The 23,561-nt window shown below is 41.6% G+C and overlaps 2 protein-coding genes across 2 annotated transcripts in view; one reads left to right on the top strand and one right to left on the bottom strand.

Moving 5' to 3' along the window:
- LOC310955546 (hippocalcin-like protein 1) overlaps positions 1 to 7,990 on the top strand; it is a 45,886-nt gene extending 37,896 nt beyond the window's left edge. The window contains exons 3-5 of the mRNA XM_083925409.1: positions 1,719 to 2,000; positions 4,965 to 5,070; positions 7,842 to 7,990. Coding sequence (XP_083781535.1) covers positions 1,719 to 2,000; positions 4,965 to 5,070; positions 7,842 to 7,939 — 486 coding nt within the window. The 3' untranslated portion in view covers positions 7,940 to 7,990. The remainder of the gene's footprint in view (positions 1 to 1,718; positions 2,001 to 4,964; positions 5,071 to 7,841) is intronic.
- Positions 7,991 to 13,066: 5,076 nt separating this feature from the next.
- LOC310955749 (transmembrane protein 54-like) lies at positions 13,067 to 23,377 on the bottom strand. Its single transcript, XM_083925760.1, has 6 exons — positions 23,308 to 23,377; positions 21,701 to 21,897; positions 18,694 to 18,753; positions 16,196 to 16,387; positions 14,105 to 14,251; positions 13,067 to 13,540 (listed from the first exon to the last, which is right to left on the bottom strand). The coding sequence occupies exons 1-6, from the start codon at positions 23,318 to 23,320 to the stop codon at positions 13,205 to 13,207; spliced, it is 945 nt and encodes a 314-aa protein (XP_083781886.1). The 5' UTR covers positions 23,321 to 23,377; the 3' UTR covers positions 13,067 to 13,204.
- Positions 23,378 to 23,561: the final 184 nt, after the last annotated feature.

Consider the following 23,561-nt stretch of genomic DNA (forward strand, 5'->3'; position numbering starts at 1 on the left):
ATGAGCATATTTGCGGTTCAGAACATAGATCAGCTGGTAAATTGAGAGCTTTGCCTTCCAGCTCAGCTCCCTCTTCACTACAATAGTCCGGTACAATGGCCGCACCAATCCACCTGTCCATCACACACTCCATTTCCACCTCACTCATGAACAAGATCGTGAGATACTGGAACTTCTTCGCTTTGGGCAACAACTCATTCCTTCTGGAATTCATGATTAACTACTGGTCTGTAGAGTGTTCCAACTGTAAATCCACAACACTGACAGCCGCCTTGAATGTGACAATGTTTGTGAGAACACCACCTGCTCATAGTCTGTTAAGCCTTGGCAAGATGAGGTGCCACATTGACCTGACCGCAAGAGTTATCTCGTGTTGTGTGCATGGATAGAGTGTTTGTGTAATGGCTATATGGCTCTATGCATGGATTAAACCTATGGAACAGCTGTACGAGCTGTCCTGAATAACAGCTACATGTTAAACCGTCCCCTGCTTGACCTGTGACTTAAGCCATACTGACCGCTGAACGCTGACAGTGGCCCTGATGGCGCTCGCTCTCAGCAGATTGATAGCTCCAGGATGCTGGACATGACATATACTATATTTATATATATATTACACAGGATGTCAAGGTGCCTGAGGTCTTGTCTTTTTTGGAGAATTTATTCTCAATCGAGCTGAGAAAGGTCGGGATGCTCTCTGAGAAAATGATATTGGCAATGAATGAATGAATGTTATTAGGAATACAACTGGGTTGACTTTCCACCTTCACTCTTGAGAATATTTCACATGATCAAAAACTTATTTCAGCCTTCACATCTGGACAATGACTTTGTCACCTATCTGCTTCTATGTTAAAGGCCTTTGTAAAAAAGAGCTTTATTTCTGCTGAACAAAGACCAAGACTGACATGACTTTTACTTCCCCTTTCTTTACAGGCACAATGCTGCTTTATAAAATTCATTGTAAAAGTAGATACTTTCAAACACCCGAGAAAAGGCTCCTTCAGTTTGTTCAGAGCGAAACCTTACATGAATGAAACATTTACTGCCTGTAAGATTTGGTTACAGAAATTTGATTCCTGACTGCCAAATTGCTTAGAAATAGTTTTATTTGGGTTTGTTGATGTAAAACGTATATCAAAGAGATGTATTATATTATGTCTTGGAGGGATTTAAGTCCCTTTCACATAGACACTGCAAACCTAAAAGTATCTAGACATTAACCAGGAGAGCTGAATGCAAGAAAGCAAATGTACAAACGGACATTAAACAGACTCTGCCCTGCAAGCCTCCTTGTATAAAGTCAGTGTAATGTCCAGTAGAGCACAAAATTTGAGAATGGACAGTGAGCGAGTGGGCGTGTTGATGATGTTTCTATGTATCGGCTGGCATGAAACCGCAAGAAAACAAACATCTGTGGGCGAATAAAGACGGGTGATTTACATGACGATGAAATTCAGGAACTTGTTAGCGTTGGCGCCAAGATTATCAGAGAAGTTCAAGGAAGGTTTAAGATTTATGATCAGATTACGAATCAGCCATGTGACCGCAGTGTGATCTGCATCATGACCTCCTGCACACTCTACAGAGGTGTCACCCCTCGTCTAAATCAACACGACAAGTGAAAGAACAACTTCGGACAATCTTCTGGACGTTGTCCGAAGACTAACATGCTTTATTTTCACCCTTGTCTCGCCTCGTGTCATCTGTTTCTTCAGGGTTTCTTGAAGGATTGCCCCAGTGGAACCCTGAATGTGGAGGAGTTCAAGAAAATCTACGCCAATTTCTTCCCCTATGGTGACGCCTCCAAGTTCGCTGAGCACGTCTTCCGAACATTCGACACCAACGCCGACGGGACGATAGACTTCCGGGAGTTCATCATCGCCTTGAGCGTGACATCACGGGGCAAGCTGGAGCAGAAGCTGAAATGGGCCTTCAGCATGTATGACCTGGACGGAAACGGGTACATCAGCCGCGATGAGATGCTGGAGATTGTACAGGTGAGCAACGGACTCTTGGTAATGAAGTTTGGTTGGGGGCAGAGGGTGAAATGAAAAGGATGTGGGGTACTTTTCCAGTTGGAAAATGTTTGCTTGTAGTAGCTGCTCATTATCTAAGACTTCTAAACAGGAAGGCAATATGTTCCTATATATTAATATTTAATTTCCAAGTCCTAGCTGAGATTACCATGATTACATCATCAGTGTTAAAGGGACTCCTTTCAGAGCCATAGAAGGAAGAAGAAGAATTACTTTATTTATCCCACACGGGGAAAATTTAATTTAATTTAATAATTTAATTATACATGTTACAAACACAGGCCCGAAATACACACATGCACAACCAGGACCTATAAATGCAATTAAGGAGAGATGATAGAGCGAGGGCCTTGCTCAACAGCACCTCGGCAGTGCCCAAGAGATGAACTGGCACCTCTCCAGCCACCAGTCCACGCTCCATACATGGTCCACACAGGGACTTGAACCAGCTACCCTACGGTTCCCAGCCAAGTCACCTATGGACTGAGCTACTGCCCCCCAGGAATGCTGGGTCACAGGCACAAATCTCCAATAAGAGGATCCCAAATATGATTCACGTGCAGATTTTTAACATGACACGTGTGGTGACAGAAGAGCCCAAAGTAATGTCATAAAAGTTACCAAATTTATCTTTGCTTTTAGTAAACAGAACCAATCCTATAGACTTCTTACACTGACAGAAGCAGTCAAGAGAGCGCTTATGTTAAATGCTCACTTTAATTATGTAAGTTAATACAGCCGTATTTGCAAAGAGGCTCAAGCACCGATATGCAAAGACTCTAAAAGGCATACTTATTGTAATGTGCTGACTGCAATATTAACACAGGCAACAGTTTGCATGAAGGCTGGTCAGTACAGTGCTGCATTAGTGCTTTATGTAATCCTGTCACTCCTCAAGAAGGTAAGAAATAGAGACTCATATGTCTCGCTGTGTGTGTGTGTGTGTGTGTGTGTGTGTGTGTGTGTGTGTGTGTGTGTGTCTTCTGTATTCTCATAGATTAGCGTATTAAATTTAACCAGAGTTTATCCCTGAGTGTGCAGAATACTGGGATTATCTCAAAGCTCATTGAGGTTACGCACTGTTGGATGAGATAGGAGGGGCCCATTGTGTCATTATACAGAGAGAGAGAGAGAGAGAGAGAGAGAGAGAGAGAGAGAGAGAGAGAGAGAGAGAGAGAGAGAGAGAGAGTGAAAGATATTGTCCTGATAGCGGATGTCAGATTTGTTTTACACCACATTACCAGACAACAGACCATATCCTCACCCTGCACACGCTGATCAAATAACACTTTTTTTTTCTGATTTGTGGATATTTGAATGTTTATTGACTTAATCTGGCGCAAAGGCCTAAATGTTCTGGAAAGAATATTTCCCCCACAAAATCAGAAAAAACGTATAGAAAATGTGTAAAAAGTACAGAAAATGAGTCTGCGAAATCTTTAGTTGGATACTTAAAGGTTGAATATGGAGAATGAGCAGAACACCGCCATCTAGCTCCCAAGATCGTCGTCACAACGACAAAAAATGATTTTGTCAGTCGGGTTACCAGGGTCGTTGCCGAGTCTGTCAAGTGATGACAGATGACAGCGATGACTTCCTTGTTTCTATAGCCTAACAACAGACAACCCCGGCAACCCCCAATGCCGGCCGCTATTGGCTGGTACGATGGTAACAGGACAGAATGCCATTGTCAAACCCATCAAAAAAAATTTAAATATGAATTCAAATCAATACTTTTATTCTGTACCCCTCAAAACGGCCCCTGGGTGTGTTTCTTTTTTTAAATATAGCTTTTAATAAAGAGTCTACACATTCAACCTTTAAGGCACACTTACTAGCTTTTTACGTACCGTAGCTTTCAATTGCATCTAACAGGCTTCCTCAGCAAGGCGTTAGTCCGACATATTGGGAGACATGCTTATTCTAGCCATAGCTCAGAAGATTGATATGACATTTGTAAATACTCTTTTCACTTCCTGTTTTCATTGTTCTATTACAAATCAAGTCATAGAATGCTTTATACAGCACTCAAGATTACTGTGATTGGTTTAAAAGAAGCCAGATTATAAACCAGACTAATAACTCATGCAGCCAAACCATGTGTCAGTGCTAGGGTACGGTCACTGCGAGACAACATAACTGAGAACTTTTGATCAGCGTCAAATGACAAAGATTGAATATAAAGCCAGAAAATGTGCGAGGTAGTCTCATTGTTTTTCAATATACACCCAGCTATCCCCCCCTTTTTTTTCTCAGAGGAAGATATGAACTCTCCTTTTATAGTCCAGGAGATAACATTTTACAGCTGGTATCACAGAGGGCTTATTCCGTGCAAGCTACCATCCCTTCTGAAGGTGCTGCGGTGACACTGATCTAGTGTCAGCAAGCTGATTGTAGATCTGCGTCTGAGGTCAGCCGGTACTCTGAGCTTCTCCGTGCTCACTTGCAGGGGTTAATTTAAGGCTATCAGGGGACGCTCATATCAGTCAACAGATAAAGATGTCCAAGTATCAGATCAATACACCCCCTACCCTGCTGGTATGCAGTCTGTGGCGTGGTACGGCGGCGTGGTTTTATCCCCATACAAACCCCGTGTGGGTATTCATGAACAAGCTGGCCAGGGAGCAGCTCTTATCATCAGGGGTGACACATGTCAGTGAATCATGTGGACTAGAAAGCGTGTGTGTGTGTGTGTGTGTGTGTGTGTGTGTGTGTGTGTATCAACATCTTGAAAACTACGGTGATTTTATTCTGCAGTTCAGTCGTGTTTTTAGTCCTCTCCTGCTGAGCCTCCTTAATGGGTCCCCGCTGGCTCGGATTCACTGATCTTTCTGTTCTCCCGCCCCGACCCTTCCCTGTCTCTCTCCTTGCTTACTTTCTTTCTCTCGCTCTCTCGCTCCCTCGCTCCCTCGCTCCGTCTATCAGGCCATCTACAAGATGGTGTCATCTGTGATGAAGATGCCAGAGGATGAATCCACGCCGGAGAAGAGGACGGATAAGATCTTCAGACAAATGGACCTCAATAATGATGGTGAGAGGGGTAACTATGCTGCGGGGAGGGTGAGGGACAGATGTGACAGTTTATTAAAAAATAATCTTTGAAATGTGCTCATTTTACTGGAAGCAAGGGATTCTGGGGATTTCTGGACCACATATATTAGTTTTTTTTATATACTACAGTAAAACACACATCCTCCAGTACCAATGAACAATAAATATTTCCACATAACATATTTGTGTAGTACATCTCTAGATTGTACACTGAATAGCAAAAGAAAGAAAATAAATGCTACAAATAAAACGTGTTAAAGACCAAAGTTTATGCTGAAAAATGGCTTTTTTTTTCTCGTTCATCTGGCTCGTTTAAACGTTTCCCACGCACAGCCAGCTCAGTCTGTGTGCATCATCTGTGCAAATCAATTTGTTTTCTTTTTTTATCTTACTAAAGGAAATTGCGCAGTTCCCAGTAAAAAGGACAGTACAGAAAACCCTAATTGGAACTCATTTTCTATATCGTTGTGGCATTTAACAACAATTTTCTTCTACTAGACTGACAAGCCGCCAATCCGACCTGTTCTCAGATGAATCATCGTATGTACAACATCATTCTTGGGCCGTATTTATATTTAACCATCCTAATTGTGCACAGTACTGGTTGTGTTATTAGCCCTCTGTTCTTTACTCACATCTACTGCGACAGATTATCTTAAAAATGCCTCACCAAAGCCAAAGTGCACATGTAATCAATTATATTACTCTACTACTCAAAAGCAAAATAAATATGTAACATTATTCGTCACATACTTTAATGATTCAGCTCAACTCAATAAGGAAGTGCCTTCAAAGCTTCCACACCCACGCGTCATATATTCAGTTTTCAGCTTGTGTTGGGTGATGTGTTAATGTTTTCTGATTGGTGATATCTTCCCCGCAGGTGTGTGTATGCGCTTATTAAACAGAAAAATTCAAACGTACACCTCCTGAATGAAAAATGTCTCCTTCGCTGAACTAAGATGTTGGCTTAATTGCCTTGTTAACTCGTCATAAAACACATGTTGAAATAAATCTTTAATTCACTGAGTGAGATATATATGAATATGCTGGCTCTACACACAGTTTTCCCCTGCTCTGTCTCTCTGCCGTTGCTGGCCTTTTGCTCGCATTTTAGCGCTGTGCCAGCTGCCGAAGCAGGCGGCTGCTCGCGCTCGCTGAGAACATTAAATCAGCAAAATAAAATCGACAACTAGTGATGTATTCAGCCAGTCACCCAACCTCACATTCAACACAGATAGACATAGAAAATTATCTTACGGTTAAACAAGCAGCCAGCGACTGTGGCTCAGTGGAAGAGTGGGTCGCCGTCCCCGTGCTGCGCATGGGTGTGTAAATGTGGTCTGAATGGTTAGATTAGATGGTATGTAGATGTCCACTGCCATCAGTGTCAATGTCTGTGTGAATGGGTGAATGTGACAAACACTGTGAAAGTGCCTTGAGTAGCCAGAAGACTAGAAAGGCGCTTTATAAGTACAACCATTTACCATCCTTCATCTTTCAGGTATTTACTGAATATAAACATCTAGCTTAGAGGGAAATTCTGGCATAACATCATCCCAGGGTCTTTTTCGGCAAATACACTCATCATTTTTTGTGTATGAACTATGAACTGCGATATCCCGGAAAGTCTCTAACAGCAGTTACAGGCGGATGCGGCTAACACTGATTAGCATTTGGCAGCACGGTAAACGCATTAAAACGTCTTTTTTAACCACTAATGCTGCTCATGATAACAGCAAACCTCTGCAGTAGCATGATAAGAGCCCCTACACATAAACTGAAGCATCAATGGACTCCTTCCTTTTGGATTGCATTTGGTAATCAACTTAAATGGGCTTTACTATGAGAGGAGCTGGTACCGAGGCCAGTTAGTAAATCTTTCAAGACACTCTTTTGATAAACTCTGGGTTCACTAACTACGTTGTTGGTGCTTTGTTTTATGTGTAAGGGCTCTTATTTTTGCTACTGCAGAGGTTTGGTGTTATCATGAGCAGTATTAGTTAAAAAAGACGTTTTAATGCGTTCACCGTTCTGCCCCGAGTGTTTGGGCTGCATTTGTTAGTGAATGTCCACGATATTGCTGTTAATAGTTGTTAGACAAAAACAATTGTCTCAATGGCTTATTTGTTGAGTTTATTTGCCGAAAAAGACCCTGGGCTGTTTTTACGCTGGAATTTCACTTTAACGTTAGGCCCTGTGGCTAAACGCAGCCACACTTCAGAAGTCAGCACCTCATAGTGAAGATGCAGGGTTCACACACCTTCCAGCTGTTCTGAACCAAACCAGGTGATTCTGAAGGTTTCTTTACATGTAGCTAATGTAAGTACGCCAGCTAAGATGACACAAAATATAATTCAGAGAGTACAGACCTCAGCCAAGGCCAAATGCTCTATCTGGTATCGTTAATAATTTGTGTATCCACTCCAAAATGAAGTGGCTTCTTCCTCGGCTCATTCGTCACCCTTCCGACAAGTTTCATGGGAATCGGGCCAGTAGCTTCTCTAGCTTCACAAAAGACAAACTGGACCGAAAAGATTACCTCTTTGGCGGACAACTTTTTTCTTCTATATCTAAGGTTCCGACCCCTGGCTGAATAGCTGTTTAGATATTTATATGATATTTGTCCGCATTGTACAGCTTCTGTGATCCAAACGCAGACAGTAGAAGACATAATGAACAACAAGGGTAAATGTTCCTTCAAAGTAAAGTTTTCCCCCCTTGTTTTGTCCTTCTCCTTCCACCATGCAGGTAAACTGTCGCTGGAGGAGTTCATCAAAGGTGCCAAAAGCGACCCCTCCATCGTCCGGCTACTCCAGTGCGACCCCAGCTCGGCCTCCCAGTTCTGAAACCCCACCCCTCTGCCACGACCTTTTTCCTCCCCACCCTCTCTGTTGCTATTGAAACAGTCACTCAAATCAATGCATGATGGTTCTCGTCTCTCATATCATCTTTTTTTTTCCCGTTGTTGTGTGCGAGGATGGAGGAGGGATTTTAAGGAGGATAAGCAAAGCCATCACTATTATTTTACTTTCATTTTTCTATTTGGGAAAAACGAAGGGACATTCATACATTTGTTGATCAGTCGACAGTGGCGTCCGCTAATGTTCCTGAATATCTCTCTCTCTCTGGAACGACGGATCTCCGGGGATCAAAGAGTGGATTTTTGCAGGGTGGGGATCGCTCAGTTTGTCCTCTAACACACATGTACATCATGTATATACTGTACGTCTATATATATATATCATGAGATGAAGTTTGTCTTCATGTATGGTGCACACACTCTGGCATTGAAAGGCAGTATTATGTAGCGTAGCTTCCTGGTCTGAGCTGAATGGGTGGAGGTGAGTGGAAATGGGGGGGGGGGGTTGGTATTTTACGGCTATGATCTTTTGCTGAGAAAAAGAAGGCCTAAGATCCCATTAGCTTTTTATTGCTTTTTACTGGCATTTTGTTGATTTTTAAATTTCATATGTTCTTTTGTGTTTTTAATTTGTACATAGTTTTTCCTCCTCCATGTTTTATTTATTCATTTTTATTCTTATTATTGTGCTTTTACATTGATATGTTTTTAAATATATTCCATTTAATGGTGACAGAGAGAGAGAGAGAGAGAGGGAGAGAGAGAGAGAGAGAATGTGAGTTAAGATTGATCTCTTTGGGATTTGTGCATTTGTGGAAGATTATAAACATTGACATAAGTGGATCCCACATTGCATTTGATCGACACCAGTAGCACATATTGTTTAAGCCGCTATGTGTTTATAAAGTATGGCCGTGCATTTGCTCTGAATGTGTGTGTGTGTGTGTGTGTGTGTGTGTGTGTGTATGCATGTGGATACCCACTGCGTGCTTGGGGCTAACTTTTAAAGTATTATACCATGTTGTGTTGTTTCTTAATTTTTAAGTATTTTACAGTTCTTTAACAACGAGCAGTAAACTTAAGATAGTTGTAACCTGTCACTATTCTGCATGATCCTATGAACTGAGAAAAACCACAAAAACAGTTAATGCACAGCAGCATCTTTTTGTAGCTCTGCAGCCTCCTCAGCACCGTACCAGGCAGAAATGATTGAGTATTTGTCTTGCTTTGGGACACTCCCCTCCCCTTCTCTCCCCCTCTCTCCCCCTTCTCTCCCCCTTCCTCTGACAAACAGAGAAGTCACTAAGGGCTCGTTCATCACTCTCCGGCTGAATGCTTTTATAACCTGGATTAGTCCGCTTCCAGAGCAGTTAGATGAAGGGACATGTTTCGTGAGACAGGAGATACTTGTTCTGATTAGAGCTTTCAGGGTTTCCAGACATATTCGACAGAGATCAGTGGCTGTGTTTACATTAGCACTGATAGAAATATTTTTAATAATTCTATTTTACTTACTTAATAGGAACTGTACAATGTCCGAAGAATCAGGTCCAAATTTGCCCTTTTAGACGTGTTCTTAGCTACTGGAAACTGGGTAGAGCGTGCAGGAGGTAGGACACGACGCAGGCGACACAACGCAGATAACACAGAGGTCCCGGAGCCGGCTCGTTATTTGGTCATAAACAACCAAGTCTCTTGCCGCTCCTTGAATTTGTCTGAAAAATTCAAAAGGGGTTCCTGGGTCTCGTTGTTTTTCCAGTTAGACATTTTCATCGGTGTCTTTGTTTAAATCACCCTTCTTCTCCACTCTCGAATGTTTGTTTTCTTCCGGTTTCGGCAGCATGATAGAAATCCGCTGTGACTTCTCCAGGCAGTGAGCTGTTTCGGACATTCGCGATCTCACATACAGCTCCTCCGGGTAAAAGTCTAGATAATTTCAGGTTTGAAGTGCATGTGTGAAAGGGGCTTTCACCAGGATAGTGGAGCAAATCGAAACAGGGCATCAAATCTCCAATTTAAAGGAATTGCAAGACTTATTTCAAATTGGAGTATTAAAACACGGCTCTGACTGGCTAAAAACCTCCATCTGGAATACGGTGCACATGTAAACATAGCCACTGGATACAGGAATACCAGCACCACCCCCATGCATTAATGATGTCAAGCTCCCATCGTCAGATCACTATTGCCATCTTCTGTTTTGGATGTTAAACACAACACAAATTCGGTTTGTGAAGAAGCTAAATGTTGGGCAGACTAGAGAATTAAGTGAAATTGCTTATTGTAGATATATCCATAGATCATTCTTTTAGGAAAGGGACACTCAGGTTCTTTACTTGTATAGGCCGATAAGTATAATGTGTAAGTGTTTTTGGTATTTAGAAGTTGTGAACTTTAACTAAGTACATTTACTGGAAACGCGTACAATACCAGGCTACTTTAATGGAGCATTTTCACTTTACACTACATTTAGGGAAATATTGTACCTTTTACTGCACTACATTTCCCTGTTTTTCAGATTTTACACTCAAAACTTATATTGCTTTAGATTAAACTGAAACTCCAAATTATAGTTTAAATTCGCTTTAACCTTAAGCTTCAGTGTTTATTCCATAACTGTTTTTTTATGTAAAAAAAAAAATGGCACAATGAGACGCTTTATTGAAATCGGGACTAAAGCAATCACTTCGGGTGGGTGAGCAGCTCCAGAAAGGGGGTTTAGACTGTAATCACTTTACATTTTTAAGAAGGTGAGGAATAAAACCGCGGCACAAAATTATTTCCCCGCCTGACATGAGATAAAACAAATAACAGAGTAAGGTAAATGTGAATGGAAAACCTCTTATTCCAGACTTAATTGATGAATTAAATTTAAAAAAAGGTTTAAATGGCAGATATTAGCCTAATGTATGTGTTGCCCAGTATTTAACTACCTCACAAATAGAATCGTTGTGTGCAGTGGTGGCAAAGTGAACTACCAATGAGAGCCTTGCTGGTGCATCTGTATCCACGACACAGGACTGACCTAACTTGTACCAAACATCTGCACAGGAGCTTCCTAACCGGCTGCACCTCTGCTTTTTGGGATCCTATAGTGTCACTGCCTTCTGCTGGTAGGATAAGGAAAAACAATTGCTACCCCCGATCTACTACAGTTTAACCCTTTTCTATTCTCACTGCCTCTGATGAACTGGTACCTTGTGTTGGATAAATACGCCCCATTCTTTCTTTCTTCCTTCCCAGCCACTCTTTCCTTACTTCCTATTTTTCTGTTGCATGAAAACCTCAGCTGAGGATGTCATGTTTGTTCTGTTGGACCTGAAATTGAAATATACCTATGTGTTTCAAAGCTGCACGTGTGGACTGTTTCCTCATTTCTGGTTATTTCAAATATGTAAGGAATGCAGAGTATTTCAACGTGGACGGAGCTAATGTCCGGTCTGACAGCTGAACATTATAGTCGTGCATTTGAGTGCAACAGCCTGTCAAAGTGCACCATGGGTCCTTATTAACATATCCCTGACAGAACGTAGGTGAATGTGTTTGCAGCAACCTGTCAGGGTGTCTACACATGAGTGTAACCAGTCATTCCTGTCAGGTCACTTGCTGCTGCCATTACATTTCACACACAGTTCAGCTACAAAACACACGGCATAGATGCATAATTCTGATTAAAAACTTTATTTACTTGCCGACTTAACTTGTCGAAATAAATACATAAACCTGTGGCACTAGTTTCTCTTGACCTAACAAGGGTGGGGTTAGGGATTTGCATTCACACTTGATTCTCACATAGGCATTAAAAACATAGTGGTAAGCTTGGACACACACACACACACACACGCACGCACGCACACACACACGCACACACGCACACACTGCACTTCATTTCTTGACTTGGAAGAAACTTTCCCTGTTTTTGCTGAAACTTTCTCCATTGTGTCTAAACTCAAACAGTAAAAGAAAAGTCCTGATTTTAGGAACCACACATCTTCGCTTTCCTGCCGAGAGTTAGACGAGAAGATCGATACCACTCTCACATCCGTGATAAACATCATGATTAGCTTATCCTAGCATAAAAAGAAAGCAGGGTAGATGCTACGTCAATGCCACTGAACAACGGCACAAGCATAATGTGCAGGTATCGACACACAGACGGTTATTTGAATTAATAAGTTAAAACCTTACAAGTAACGTCATTTAACCTAACTGTAACCGTAACCCTTCATAGCTCATGTTAGCAAAGCCGATATGTTGATGCTTGCATAGTAGACTATGCCGTATCTGTTCAGTAAGATGTCTGGTGGCTACAATGTAGCATCTACCACAAAGCAGGGGAAACCGCTGGCGTGGCCTAGTTAGTAAAAAAAAAAAAAAAAAAGGAAGAATTTACATGGTGTAACAGTTATTTGATGACTTCCTGGAGTCACTGTGAGAATATTTCAACTCGTCATTTTTACTGCTTGTGTACAAATCAATCAAGTGGGAAACATACTGAGCGTTAGAAGTGCTGGTAGGCATGTGTTCGAACTTCGGAAAGGCTAGATGTTTTTCCCAGATCCCAGTTTCATGCTAAGCAAACTCTCGACTCCGTACATAAGCTGAAGTATAAAAATGACAAGGCTCTCACTGCTCTCCGCCAAGAAATAGTCCCTGATAAAACTTGTTTTTACACTTCACTTTTTGTACGGATTGAATATATGTTGATTAGTGAGCTTTAGAGTTGCTGAGTATTTCTTTTCTTTACTTTGGACAGAGCCAGGCTTTCCCCCTGCTTCCAGTCATAATGCTAAGACAAGTTAAGAATCATTTACCGTCATCATCATTTATCAGTTTACCTACTGTGAGCGGCATTAATCTCTTCTGACTCTCATTAAAGGAAGTGCAAGTGTCCCAAAATATCAAACCACTCTTTTAACTCTGAATTAATACTTGTACAGTTAAGGATTCGCCTCATCTGTCTATTCTGATATGACTAATTTGACCCTTAATACAAGAACTGAAACACTCGTATAACTGTGATCCGGCAAACTGTGCAAACAGTCTGAGCCTCAGAAAAATCATACATTAAAAGCAAGAGGCATAAAAAGAAATAAAAACCTCTCCAGCTCACAGAGTTCATAGTTTTTAAGTACTACAGACAGGACACTAGGGTTGTGAGTATGATGTTTGAATCCAAGTTCTGTAGCTAGCACTACAGTGTATACTCCCATCGCGTTTGTTCTTCCAGAAGCTCTGGCACGTCAAATGTCTAAATCCAGAAGCTGGATCTTTCCAGCGTGCCCCTCTCCAGCAGTTGGTGCTGCTCCGGTGCCCTTTGCTGGCTGCCAACCCTCGTTTCTTGCCTTTCTCTCTCCGACCTTTCTCTATGCGGCTGGCGAAGAGGCCGTCCCTCCGAGGGAGGAAGACTCCGATGCTGATGTGGAGGATGCTGTGGAGGGGGAGGAGGTCTGCTGCGCTGCTGCCTCGGAGGTTCAGTATTTCGCCTTGGAGGTTCGCGGTAGCGTCTTGGAGGTTCAATGTAGCGTGTTGGAGGTTCAGTGTAGCGGGGACGAGCAGCTTCCTCCATCGGCCTCACCACATTGATCTACAGAGAGAAATTGATTTGCTTTTTAATCCTATTTTAAAATATCACTTCAGTCTTCTGTACCATCTAAAAAGGATTTTATTTTTAAAGCCCTGTATTGCAAACATTGAGATTGCTTGTTATTGTTTTTTCAATTATAATTCAGGGAATGTGCTAAAAAGTACTGTCAAAGTATCAAACGGATCAATCCAGAGAAATGCACACCGCCTTTATATTAGTATAGCTGTGTCATCACAACTGTATAGAAGTCCTGACCATGTAGTGCACTTCCTGACGGCTCGTTTAAGAGCACAGTTTCTGAATACAAACTGTGTGCATTACTCTGTGGATTGATAGATGTGGAGGACCTGGACACGCTGACCAATCAGAGCAGACTTTGGGGCTTAAAGAGACAGGCGCTAACACGGAGACAGAGGGTGACTACAAGTATATTCAGAAGGAAAATATAATGATTTTTTTGAACATTAAAACATGCTAAAATGTTCTAGTAATCAAAATATGTATGACATGAGAATAATAAGGGATTATAAAGCAGCACAGTATATGTTTGAGTGGAAATCTCACCGCTCTGCCATAGTCCCTGGTTCTCTTCCTATTCGGGCAGCAAGTTAGACCAAGGAATGAAGTGCAGACAGCAAAGCACCGGGCTGAAAACACCATCTGGATGACACAAGTCACGATCAGAGGCACCCAAAGGATCAGAGTGGTACTCTGGGGAAGGATGGAGGAGCAGAGTTAGCAGCAACCACCAGCTGGACCATAAAGAACACAATTTGCGGCATGAGCAGCAGGGATACAGTGTGGGTAATGATGTGACATAGAACCTTATTATTCTCAGACGGCTGTGGTGCAAAAACACAGCAGCGAGTCTGGGAGTTTCACTGTGCACAATGTATCAAAGTAAAATTGTAGAGGGAATTCAAAGAGAACAAGCTGCCATTTGTTCGGCACGCAGACTATAAAGAGAATTTAAGTTTACTGTTCAAATTCTGGAGCCGTCTTTGGAAATCACGATGAAATATGCAGGAAGCACAAAAAAATAAACTTTGAATAGCCAACATTAGGGCCTCTAAGCTGTTATGAATATCAGAACCACTTTTAGGGGTTATGGGCCCTCCGGCAGCCATATTGGAAGGTCCCTTGATAATAAACAAGTGAGTGAACAGCATGGTCTGCAGTCTCAGCAGACCAAGGCAAAGTTAGTAACTTCTGTACTGACTTCTAATGGATAAATCTGGTTTATTATTATATTTGGTCAACATTTTTACTTTATTACAAGGTAAAACCAAACCAAAAGTCTGTCTTTTTCTATTCACATACAGTTTATGGTCAGAATGGACAGGTGTGTAGCACCAAATCCTGGGCCCTTTACCACCACAACCTGAACCCCAAACCCCTGACAAGTACTGAACTATGGTTAAATGAGGTTTGCTTAAGAGAATAATAATGTGTGTGTTCTTAGACTAACAAGCTAACTAACTCCTGTATTCAGGTAGTAAAAGTTACAGTTGGCTAGCAATAGCAGCTGTGTCAATCTCAGCTAGGTAGCTGCTAGCTAGCTGTCGTAGGAGGAATTTGCTAATAGCTAGCCACCTTTCGTTTAAAAGAAATGAATTAGCAGTTGTTTGGGGCTTGGGGTTTTTTCCTCTTTTCTCTTTTGGGACCCAGACTTTACTCTCTTGAGGGAAGAAATTACAAAGTCACTGGTCAGTAGATTAGCTGATAGATTCTCATGCTGAGTCGTGATGGGCAGACTAAACAATTTTGGGCCTTTTGTAAGGTGTAAGAGGGCCCTCAGAGTATTTCCACTATTTTTTTAATACATAGTTCAGCCTCTCAACCAATTTTTAATTTATGTTATGACACTTATTACTTAGAATACACCAATTACAAAAAAAAAACTTTTAATTCCATGCTTGTCCCAGGATGGCGGCAGCTGAGACACATCGCACAAGCCTGAATGTGGCATCTACGTATAAATATCAATGGGTTGTGTCTTGTGATGAAAGAAGGGCAGTCTCCTATCCAATAAAGAGACGGGTCAAAACACTCCCACCCACTTTGTGTCACAAAGTGAATAAAAATGTCACATCAACTGCTGTCAAGGGATGTACATCTGTCTAATGCTGTGTTGGTGCTACTAATGGCTTAAATCCGACACTGAGCTATAGCTTAAAAGCCACACTGTATGTACTTACAGCAGGACTTACATCAAGTATAAATCCCACTTAAGACAAAGGTCACCTAACTGACAAATTGTAGACTACTAGCCGTGCTAAAATGCCAAAGTGGTGCTGATGTGTGGCTGCAGTCGTGAGGCTGAGCAGTCCTGACAGTTCATCTGTAGCACACTGGAACAGAACACAGCCGGAGGTGTACAGACAGGGTCAGGTCAGCATTTCTGCCACCGGCCCATCAGCTGCACAATGTGACCGACTGAGTGACAGAAAAGACAGGCATCCGGCCTTACACTCCTTCTCCCACACCGTACGTACACGCAAGCAAAAAGGGCAGAGCCACAGTGATGTGCAGCCACACCCCGCTCTGTTGCGTTAATGCCACAATGGTCAGCTGTTTCAAAAGAGCCAACTTCTGTAGGAAAGGTCACAGACATGCCTCGGTCTCAGCGTCTGTCATACACACTAATACACTCACATATATGCGTGTGGGGTCAAAAGGACACTCGTTGGTGATGCTGGAGTAGCCAATGGCATCGGGAAAGCGGCAGTGAGTCAGGAGGCTCCGCCCGCCGTGAATGATGGCTCTCACCACAGACACAGAGAGTCCGATGGCCGAGGCTGCTGCCATGAGAGCTGCGGCCAGAGCGACTGTGAAGAGTGACCACGTCTACGGGAGGAACAGAGGGAAAGACAAAAAAACAATTAGGGATCAAGTACCCAAAGGCTGATAAGAGAAAGCTTTATATAATATATATATATATATATATATATATATATATATATATATATATATATATATATATATATATATATATATATATATATATATATATATATATATATATATATATATATATATATATATATATAATAAAGCAATATTAATACAGGCACAGCAAATACGGCAGGCAAGCATTAACAAAATAAGATATGGAAGCAAATGAAAAAAACTTTGACTTCCATTAAGTTTATTTTTAAATTACGTTAAAATAGTCAATAAACTGCAAAAAAAAAAAAAAAAAAAAGAAAAAAAAAGAGTGTTCTTTGTGACAACGTCATTTACTCGGAGCTTCTCATTTCCTAAAGGACATTTGTAAGCCTGAACAAGAGAGTTTACTTTTGGATTTTTTATTTTTCTAACGGTCAACAATTCCCAAGAAAAGATCGAGACCTGATCCTTAGGGTTGAAACTATTAGTTGACAGAAAAATAACCACTTTGATAATCAATGGTTTCAGTCATTTTCAAGCAGAAATGCCAAACATTCTCAGGTTCCAGCCTCTCAGACTTCAGGATTTGCTGCTTCTTCTTTGTCGTATTTAACAGTTAAGGGAATATCTTTGAGTTAGGGCCTTTTGGTTGCACAAGACAAAAGACATAAGACGATGTCACCTTAAGAACCAAAGGATTGGAATGATTAAACTGCGATTATCATACCTCTGTGAGTAATCCAACATCTCTTATAATTATTTTCTGCATTAAGAATTAATATTATGTTCATTTAAGGGTTCATGTATTTTGGGTTACCACTAGAACATGTTTAAATGTTTTGACACGTGAATATTAACCCTCTGTCAGAAACGCTCCAACATAGTCCTGTCTCTTTAAGCCCCCCTCCCGAAAATCCCAGGAAAAGACATGAAGATGTCACCTTGTGCTCTACAAAGTTGTGACGAGGATTTTGGGGTGACACATGTTCCGCCATTAGGATCTGAGTCAATTAAACACAAACCATCCTGCTGCTGTTTGCCAAAACAAATGCACTATTTATTCATTTATTCATTCATTTAAGTGATCAAAACTCAAGTCCAGCTGTTGACGGAGACCTTTTTTTGAAGTGAAAGTGTTTGTAACCCCTCTTTAAAGATTTACATCTTAGGTAGCAACAAACTGGCACGCCACAGACAGGATAGGGCCTCTAATAGTATTGAGAGGTGGACTGATACGTAATGCTGCGTTCGAAGATTGTTTTTTCCATTTCATTATTTACAGACATGAACATTTGTTTTCATCTATGTGTCATTTTGATGATGTGAATTGAGGGAGCAAAAGTAGTGTCGGCTCAAGAAAATCAGCAGTCCGTATCAGTCATCAGCTAAGGCTGATGAAAAAAAAATGAATATGTATTATAAATAGGTATCGGCCCTAAAAAAATCCATACTCATGCAGGTAAATCTAACGCCCGGCTCTCGGTCAGAAGCTGCAGCTCTAGAAACTAACGCTATCAGCTTTGAGCAATAATAAGTCAGATAGTGAGCAGAAAACACAGTGAACCAAGCCTTTGATAAATGTACAAATGGTGAGACACGGGTACAGGGAGCCTCGAGACATTTAAAATCCCTTTGTGAAGAGGACTGAGTCAAAAGTGGAGAACCTGATCGAGATAAGAAGCTGCTGTAGCGAGCACGTGTGCTAATTGAGTGCTGTGTTAACATGACAAAAGGAGTGTTGCGATTACTTGTTATTCATGCAATGTGATGTCTGTGATGACTGAATGAGATTAAAACGGATGAGGAGTTTGCCCAGTTCACTGTTGCTAACAAAAGAAAACGGGGAGTGGTTTATCTTGGCAGGTTCGCCCAGGCTTACTCATTCTGTTCAGCTCTCTGTCTCGTCAGTCCCGTCTGAGCAGCCCTACAGCTGATTGAGTAAACAAGAGGAGGAACCGCGCTGCACGGCCGGAGGAGTGAGAGAGAGAGGAAAACACAGAAACCATTCCAGCTCTGCAGGCCTGGATTCAGACACCTGAGGCAACATGCAGGAGCTCACAGAGGGTTTTCAATGTCTTCCTAACTAGACAGGCAGAGACAGAAGCTGCGAATAAAGTGCAACGTTTCAAAGAGAAAGTGTACGTGCAGGTAGACGGATCAAAAGTGGCAGAGAGCGTGTCGGAAATACTGATCTGACAACGTAGGAGAGATCATGGAGTGCAAACAGCAGCACTGCTCATAGAAAATATAGAAAACATACTAACCAGGCCTCTGCTCCTCTTGTTTTTAGACAGGATGATAGCAAGAATACCAACAACGATTCCCTGCAGAGACAAGACGGAGGAGATTAAAAGAATATTCATACATCTTCATTTGCAACCATAAAATCACTACAAAATGAAATGTAATAATAGGTCCCTTCATCGTTCTCATCCAGTGTCAGACACGCTCAAGGTAGCAACGCAGGAAAGTGCAAAGATTTCTCTCAACACCACAGCTGTGCTATCACTACAAGCATTTCAAATATGTCTGTAAGTTCCTTAGTGTGCTTTGAAAGTTGTTTTTGCGGAGCCGGACGAGAAATAAAAGCTCATGACAGAGTGGCTCTTTAACGTTACATTTAATTCAGATTAAAGATTGGAATGATCAATTTGAGATAATCAGATAAATCCGTGACTGTTCTGATATATTTTTCAAATGGTAATTATATTAAAAAGGTCCCATATCATGCTCATTTTCAGGTTCATACTTGTCTTTTTAAGAGTTTGTACATGACGAAGTACCTTAGAAAATATTAGGCTCTCACCACTAAGACCAAAGTAAAAACACAGCAGCGTACGCCGACATTGTTCAGCTAAAGACAGGAAGGTTTATTCCCAATGGGATTTTTTATTGTTGTTTGAAAGGGTAGCATCAGAACGGTCAGGTCAGTGTTTTCAAACCAACCATTTTACCTCTAATTACTCTCATCTATCCCAGTTTAGCTCGTAATTCGGCTTTAATTACATGACTGAACTATTTGATCAAACATACCAAGAGGTGTCATTGATTTCCTACCTTACAGTGACCTTGCATTCTTCAAATGTGGTTGAGACACTGTAGGTAACCTGCCACAGCTAGTGTTGCACCCGAGCGGTACATTTTTGGTAAATTGCTGGAAACTTTCCAGCTATAAAAATACGATAGGAACTAGTAAACTTATTTTAAATTACATTTCAAGGCTCCTAAAAGTTGAAGTATTATATTAATTTAGTAATTGAGGTGTCCTTTTTTTATTTTGGAGATTCCTTCAAGTACCACCAGAGACAGCTTAAGTATCACAGTTTGGGAATCAGTGTACTAGAGCATGTTTAAATGCTTTCATGTTCAAAAAACACTTTTTTTTTTCTCCTACTGTCTGTCTGAGTTTCTGGGCCTTCTGCATCCCACCACCCATGTTACCACTTTAACATGTAATTTTGTCTTTCAGTTACTCTTGTGTAATTCAATTTTTTATTGTATTCTATTTAGCTAATGTACCCGTTATTGATTATTTCTGTTACTGCTTTACTTCTGTTGATCTACTGTGGTACTGGAGTTACTGCTTTACTTCTGTTGATCTACTGTGGTGCTGGAACGATCACATTTTTCCAATGGGGATCAATAAAGGTGTATCTTATCTGCACTCCCATTGTTGGGTTTTCTGTCGTCCTCCCACAGTCCAAAAACATGCACATGTTAAGTTGATTGATGACTCTAAATTGCCCGTAGGTGTGAATGTGAGTGTGAAGGGTTGTCTGTCTCTGTTTGTCTCCATGTGCCCTGTGATAGACTCGCGTCCTGTCCAGGGTGTACCCCGCCTCATGCCTGATTTCAGCTGGGATCGGCCCCCCGCAACCGGACAAGCGGATAAGGTGGATGGATGGATGAAGTATAGTTATGACATCACAAGCCTACAGAATCCCTGGCGACTCATAAATGCCCAGTTTCTGAATGTGCGCTGTGTTTCTCTGCAAGTTTTGATAGAACCTTCACCTGCTTTATAATACAAAGTAGAAATCTTACTTTGTACAATATAGGACCTTTAAATGTATTTCCTATGGACATAAAGTAATGTGGTTTTACAAGTAGCCCTAATGATAGATCCAGTGAGGCACAAGCACAAAGATCCCTTTGTTTCATTATTGATTTTTGAAGGTTTCCACGGTACTTTACAATCAATTCTTGGTACATTTTTAGATGCATTTGTAGCTTTTGATCTGCGGGGTGCAACCAAAGCTGATGGAAAATTCCAAGAGAAGAGCACACTGGAATGAAAATACTCTTCCTTCATGGTTTGTTTATCCATCTGTTTTTTTCAAAATCCAATGGGGATGTGTAGGACAAGTTGGAAAAGTCCCTTGTACTCCTTAAAGCCCATTTTCTAAATTCACTCACTCATTCATCTTCAACCGCTTATCCAGGGTCACAGGGGCAGCAGCTCTAGCAGGGGACCCCAAACTTCCCTTTCCCGGGCCACATTTACCAGCTCTAACTGGGGGATCCAGAGGCGTTCCCAGGCCAGTGTGGAGATATAATCTCTCCACCTGGTCCTGGGTCTTCCCCGAGGCCTCCTCCCAGCTGGACGTGCCTGGAACACCTCCCTAGGGAGGCGCCCAGGGGGCATCCTTACTAGATGCCGAACCACCTCAACTGGCTCCTTTCAATGCAAAGGTTCTCCGAGTTCCTCACGGATGGCTGAACTTCTCACCCTATCTCTAAGCGAGACTCCAGCCACCCTCCTGAGAAAACCCATTCCGGCCGCTTGTACCCGCATTTTCTAAATTCATGTGTTATTTTTATAGTCTAAGAAAAGTTGAATCAATATTTGTGAACATGAGCAACTCTCTCTTAAAGCCAGACACCAGAGAAGTCTCAGAAGCGTGATGTCATAGTGTAGAAATGCTGGAGCTGCTCCATAGACAATGAATGGGAGACTGGTTTTGTTTGTTTTCTTTTTATACTCAAATAAACTTTATCTCTCTGTGTCATCTATAACATCGTTCCCAACTCACTGTCTATGGTGCAACTTTATACTTTATACTTGATGACATCACAGATTTGAGTTTTAGCACACCTAGTTTTTGGATTTAGGAGAGAGTTGTCCATGTTTACTAATATTTATGGACTTATAGCAATAACATGAATGAGTTTGGAAAATGGGCATAGTTTCCCTTTAATATTCCCAGAATTGTCATCCCTTCTTGATATTGCAGAACTCCTACAGGATCAGTACGAATCGTGTGCACTCACCACAAGGCCGGAGGTGAGAGCGAACACATTGGAGATGGCGTACTCCATGGCTCGGGCCTGCTTGTGGAGGTAGATGTGTCTGAGCACCACGCCGTGCACCAGCGCTCCCAACAGGAAGTTAACATGACCAATGAGGACCATGCTCAGACCCATCTTCATCAGGGTCTTGGGCTCCTCCAGGCTGGCACAACACAATCCTGGGGAAAAAAGACCCACAAAAAACAGAGTTGCAGGGATTTCAGGTGCCGTTACATCACCCATGCTGTATTGATCAGAGACAACAGAGCCAGGTCACAAGCACAGCAGAGATGTCACTTGTATCAATGATTAGCTGCTGAGCACATAACTACAGTACAGGCGGTTCAGACTGGAACTTTTGTCTCTAAAGATCAAAAAGAACAAACTAAATCGGAAACTTATTGCAGAAAAAGTCAAAGCTAGAGTGAAGAGGATAAATATGTTGAATCAACTGCTGCAGGCTATGGATTAAAATGATTATCATGTAGTCTTGCAGCCTTCTTAATACTCATGAAAAGCAGCTCAGGCCACACCTTGCTCTCCCATGACAAATTAAAAACTTAATAACTTTCATTAAACCCATACACCTAATACAAGCTTGTGTCTCTTAATTTTACCCCACCATGTGAAAAAGAGCTAGCTCCTGATGCCTCATACACATGAACACAGAGACTGATGAGCTGAGTTACGGTACACCTCTAGATTTCTCACTGTATACTGGGAGGCAGGATTCGAACCTGCTCACTGCTTTCATCCTCACAACTCAACATTGCTGCATTCACTGAGACAAAAACACACACCCCTGCCGTGAAATGCACCCCCTCGCATTATAGGTGATATTCTGGATCAGAAGGCTGTTGTTTCCACCTATAGGAGTAGCTTATATACAGGTAACACACAACGGTCAGAACATCGGTTACTTACAGTCTTTAAACTATTTTAAAGAGTTTAAAAACACAAACTTGGATAATAGCGAACACAAAACAACAGCTTTATGTATATTCTGTGGAAATATACTGCAGCCATATTTACAAAATGAATTAAATGGATCTTTTGAGCAAATGTAATGTATTTGACTTAGTGTTTCCTACATAGAATCCCAGCTTTTCTTGCAATTCATAGGTTCAAAAGTGTGTATATAAGCTACTCCTATAGGTGGAAACAACAGCCTTCTGATCCAGAATATCACCTATAATGCGAGGGGTGCATTTCACGGCAGGGGTGCTGAATACGGCACAACACCCCGGCCTCAGATACTCCAACCACGTCCATGTGGGCCAAAGGATGTGGGTTTAAAATAGATAAGAAGTGCCTCGCTTGTCTTCCTAATTTAAATGAAGGTAAAATACCAGGAGCGAGATTTTGACTAACTCAAATGGTCTCAATCTGCCAGGGAACCATTTCAACTTTTGATGGGATTTATCCAAAAAAACAATAAAAACTATTATTGATAATGCGAATTCACAGCTTGTTCATCCCCGGACTGGTGTGTCACACCGCTACCACACCCACACAAACACTAGGAAAGTTTCAAACAAAGCAATGCCTGCAGTTGACATTTCAATAAACTTCACGGGCCCATGTATTACCTGCACCGGCCATCTCTATTAAGTCACCATTCGCTTTAATTGCCGGTGAGCGTCGTGCGTGGCTCTCCTCAGCGTGTCCTCTGCTCTCATATGAACACCTCAGTCAGCCAGGAGGGCAGTGACGCTCCTGCTCTCTCTTTTTTCAAAATAAAATCTCCATTGATCTAAGAATGTTCCACTAAAAGTGTATCGAGTTTGATAAACACTTTACTATACTTTTGGAGGAGTTCCACAAATCTACATTTCCTCGAGCA

The sequence above is a fragment of the Echiichthys vipera genome (genome assembly GCF_963691815.1).
Source record: "Echiichthys vipera genome assembly, chromosome: 13".
Classification (NCBI taxonomy): domain Eukaryota; kingdom Metazoa; phylum Chordata; class Actinopteri; order Perciformes; family Trachinidae; genus Echiichthys; species Echiichthys vipera.